Genomic DNA, 4614 nt, shown 5'->3' with positions numbered 1-4614 from the left:
GCTAGAATCATCTGTTTTATATTTTGGGATTATTCCCCTACCCTGGAAACCAGTATTCATTTTGGTGAATGTCCCATTATGTAACGAAAGTATAACTCTGGGCCAATTAACGCTTCTGAGTCTTGGTTTTCTCTTCTGTAAAAAGGGGATGATAAACAGGGATGTGGAAGCTTAATTATTCTGCACCATGTTGCCTGTCATAGTGTAAGCACTCTAAGTCAACTCTTATTGATATTATTTTTCTTTGTACCAATCTTTTCCCAGTAGCATTTTAGTCCCAAATCAAATGCAGCCTGGTGTTACAACCATTGTAACAATATAATCACTATTAATTCCTTGTCCTTTCCAAAGTGTGCCCCTAATCTGACTGTACCTGGCTCATCCATCCTCATTGTTTCTTGACAACATCTTTCTTGTTGTCCCTATATACACACCATGCTCATTCACTTCTCCACTTAGATGGAGTTTTCCCAGTCTCCATGACCCCATTCTTTTCAGCCTCTAACCAAATCACCTCTCCATTCTTCAGAGCTCAATTAAAGTTCTATGTCCTTTGTGAAGTCTTTTGACCAAGTTTAATCCACACTAATCTTTCTTGAACTCGAAAGCCTCTAAGGTGGAGAGTATCTCAGAGTGTAGCTTTCTCAGGATTGGGTGGTTTTGTTCCTGGTGTGGCTCTGATTGTCTTCCTAACTAGAGTGAACATTTTCCTATAGGAAAAGGACGTGTTTCCGTGTATATATAATACCACCAGGTTCAAGTTAAGTGCTCTCATGTATTTTAAAATTTTGGCTTTTTAGTGTGTATTTGGTGGGAATTTGGGGCCTGGTCTGTGGTTGTGCCCCTCCAAAGAGGATTTCTCTTTATTTCTGCAAAGTGTTCCTTGGTGACCAGTCTGGGAACCCACACCTTTCATTAACTTTTCAGACTGGGGGCTCCTGGATTACTCAGGTAGTGTAAATTGCAACCCCCAACCAAGTGAGGGGAGACTTGTGGTTATGAATTCCATGGTTCTTTGAAGTGGGAGCTACTGGAAGGAAAACTTAAGGAATTAAAAAAAAAAAAAAAAGTCGAACTCTTCGACTTAATGAGTTATCTTGGTTGTCACACTGTGTTAAACCAGGAACACAAGCTGGCATTGCTGGTTCTTTAGGGTATGTGATACTGTTTTTCATCCACAGGAAGAAGTGGGGCAGGTATGCTGTTCCCTTTGTACAGAAGCAGAAATTGAAATGAGCAGAAAGCTGGGACTGGGTAGGTCCTCTGCAGACTCTATTTTTGCCAAAGAGAAACAATATGGTGACCCTTCATGAGAGGAAGGTGGGCAGTCTTCACCCGTACATTTACCCCCCAGTTCCCAAACCCATCTCTGGACCCCTCCGCATCCCCAGCAGCCTAGACCCTAGCTCAACTCTTCATAGAGAAGACAACCCACTTTCGTGGGTGCAGTATTTTAGAGTTACAGAGCACTTTTTCTACAGCGTCTTGTTTTTTAGCAGTGCTGGGAGACAGGCAAAATGGGTACTCTCATTCGAATTGTATAGATGAGGTGTCTGAGAAACTGGGACTTAGGCTGGTGATGGGGTTTGCTGTGAGAGCCACACATTCAAATGGTACCTCTGGGATTCTAACTCATATTCTTTGTCATCTCAGGCTTTGGGGTCAGAGAGGTACTTAGATCCTGATGATAATGGATTTTTGTTTGCTTTTTATTGAGGTGAAATTCCCATGACATACAATTAGCCATTTGAAAGTGAACAATTCAGTGGCATTTAGTACATTCACAGTGTTGTGCAACCACTATTTCTGTCTTCAAAAATGACCATCAACCCCTCCCTGGGTTTTTGTGCTGAATAAAGAGCTTATCTGTGTAAGACATCCAGCTCAGGGCCTTGCCCCTGCTAGGGGCTGAATGAAGGGAGCTTGTGTTATCAGACTCTCTCTAGCTCTCTCATAAACCTGGTAATGTAGAAGGAGGAATTCTTTCCTAAATTTAGCACCTTGAGAAAATCAGGTTGAGGATACGTGAAGTATTCATGTCCCAATCCTTTTTTAAAATGACATTTCAAAATTGCTCTCTTCCAGGAAACCTTTCCCAAGGAACTCCTATTCTTGAAAGCAGACACATTTACCTGCCACTGCCCCAGGACTGAATCACACGCTGTCACAGAGCATCCTGTATTTTTGAAAGAGTTCGTCTCTTGGCCAGGCCGTGACATGCACAACCTTGGAGGTACCACAATGCTCTACCTTGTCCTGGGTACAGAAAAGATGTTGGATGGTACTGAGTGATGGCAGGCAAGCTCCAAAATTCCAGCCAAACCCTGGTGACCAAGGTTTTTCCCACATTTGAAATAATGGTTTTGGTGACTGAGGATATGCTTGTTGGGTGCCAGGCTGGGCTCAGGTTGGCCATCCCTGGCTGAGACAAGGTTCCAGCTCCCACATCTGCGCCACACAACAGGTTGGAAGGCGAGAGCTTCAAGCAGGCAAACCCAAGAATAGAACGGCTTTGGCCTTTATTTAAATGTGCCAATTCCAGGATCATAGGTCCCAGGCCCCAAGAAGTTGTGACTGTCCCTTTGGCTTCCTACATTACCAGGTGTTGAAGTGAGTGACCTCTGTAGTGGCCAGGGGTGGCCAAGGTAGAGGGCTGGTGAGGAACGTGGCTGGGGAATTCAGGATGAGAGCCCACACAGGGCTGGCGGGCCTAGAAGCTCATAGTGTTCAGACTTATGGGAGGATTTTCCCCCTGGCGACCTCTTAGGGCTCTCCAGGCCATCACTGTGCCGACACCAACTGCAAGGCCGCCTCCTGCTGCCACTGGCACGGCCCAGGAGAGCACTGGGGGGTCTGCTTTAGCCTGGTCTTGGAGCAGCCGACTGTTCCTCAGGGTGCAGATGTAGGGGCGCCCCTGTGGAGGAGGAGAGGGTCAGGGCTCAGGGCCTGAAAACCACCCATCTGAGGCTTGTGTAGCCCCCATCCCAGAGATGGTGCAATAACCTTGTTTCCACAGCTCATCCCTGTTTGTAAAGCTCCTTCATCCACACTGTGCCCCAACCCCCTGAATAAGGAGGGGTATCCAAAGTGGTCAACACCCAGCTATAACCTCCTTTCCTGTCAACTCAGTTTTGAAAGATCGGGAACTGATAGGTGACCCATGGAAGAGAGTCCTGGGGAGCTTGCAGAGTGCCCACCTCTGTTTCCTCTAGGCCGCCCCTGGACAGCTATTCCCATCCTCCCATCCCAGGAGTGCCCGCGAGCGGGGAAGGTCGGTGTGGAAGGACAGCTGGTTCTGTAGTAGGTTAAGAACCCAAATGTGAAGGGCCTGCCTCCCTGGATCCTTTCCTTCCCCCCCGGTGAATGCTGGCAGCATGGTGGCTGTGTGGAGCCCTGTGCTAGGAACTGGGAGAGGGCCTGAGGGTTCAGGTGTGACATCACTCGCTCGCGGTCCAGTGGGAGATAAGACATGTTCAGAAACAATCACGTCACAGAGGAGCCTGGGTCAGTGCTTGTGAGAGGTGCGCACAGAAAAGAGAGACCAATGCTGATGTGTGTCTGGGGCGGGAGTGGTAGGGTGAGATAAGGTGGACAGTAGCCCAGAGAGGGCAACATCTGGGCCTTGCAGGATGTGAAAATTTCCCACAGGCGGAGATGGGGGATGAGTCTCCAGAAGGAGCAGGTGGCAGAAGCAGATGCACAGACGGGGGCTGTCGTGGGGCTTCTCTGGGACGCTGCTCCGTTTTCCAGGAGCGGAGTGTGTGCCTAAGGTGAGAGAGGAAGGTGGGCCTCTTGTCTGGACTCTCCTTCGTGGGCGCGGGGACCAGGGAAGGGTTTTGACAGCCTTGAAAAGACTGGAATTCCTTCCAGGTGGGCCACTCTGGGTCTGGCAGCGATTACAGGACGGACAGAGAAGGGAGAAAGGAGAGCTGGGGAGACAAGGTTGGGGCTTCGTCCCTGGTCCGGGCGAGGGCGGTGCAGGCCTGGACACTGGTGGTGCTGGAAAGCCAGGAAGACGATGCGGGCACCCAGAACAGACACGGCCTCTTATTTCTCTTTTCCTCCCAACCCCCAGCTCCCAGGAGCGTGCCTGGCATGGGAGGGCTCCTCGACGCATGTTTAAGACAGAGGATGCCACAGACCCTCCAGGGTCATGGGGGTAACGAGGTTCTGGCCAGTGCTCGCTCATCTGCCTCCCTGGGCCTCTTCCTGCTTCGGTGAACCCATTCCTTTCTCCCTCCCCTCACTCCCGGCTGCGGCTCCCTGAGGACCCGAGAAGTGTCAGGGCAGCCAGGAGAGGTGAGATTTGAGAACCGGTGGTTGTGAATGAACGTGCATGATGGTGAAGCCTCCCAGGGGACTTTTGTGCCTCCAGATGGCCAGGACCTCCCCCCTCCCCCAACGCAGGCACCTGTTCCACTCTAGACAGGCAGGACCTTACTCACAGGGGAGGGGCACTTGAGTTTGGCTCGGCTATAGGTGAAGTTGTTGGAGGTTGTCTTTTGACCCACGGGTTCCAGCTGAAAAGAGAAAAGGAAACCTTGGTTCCCTCCGAAGCAGGGAGAGACCTCCCCGCCCGAGGGAGGAGAAACTCACACCAGATCCCCCCCCCCC

The 4614-nt window shown here is 50.2% G+C and overlaps 1 protein-coding gene across 1 annotated transcript in view; it reads right to left on the bottom strand.

Moving 5' to 3' along the window:
* Positions 1 to 2710: 2710 nt before the first annotated feature.
* PLB1 (phospholipase B1) overlaps positions 2711 to 4614 on the bottom strand; it is a 128594-nt gene continuing 126690 nt past the window's right edge. Inside the window, exons 57-58 of the mRNA XM_007470893.1 lie at positions 4446 to 4520; positions 2711 to 2914 (exon numbers count right to left, since the gene is read on the bottom strand). Of these exons, the coding sequence (XP_007470955.1) occupies positions 2711 to 2914; positions 4446 to 4520 (279 nt within the window). The remainder of the gene's footprint in view (positions 2915 to 4445; positions 4521 to 4614) is intronic.

Source organism: Lipotes vexillifer, unplaced genomic scaffold (genome assembly GCF_000442215.2).
Source record: "Lipotes vexillifer unplaced genomic scaffold, Lipotes_vexillifer_v1.1 scaffold717, whole genome shotgun sequence".
In the NCBI taxonomy this organism is placed as follows: domain Eukaryota; kingdom Metazoa; phylum Chordata; class Mammalia; order Artiodactyla; family Lipotidae; genus Lipotes; species Lipotes vexillifer.
The sequence above is the reverse complement of the archived record's forward strand: the minus strand, read 5'-3'. Positions and strand labels throughout refer to the sequence as shown.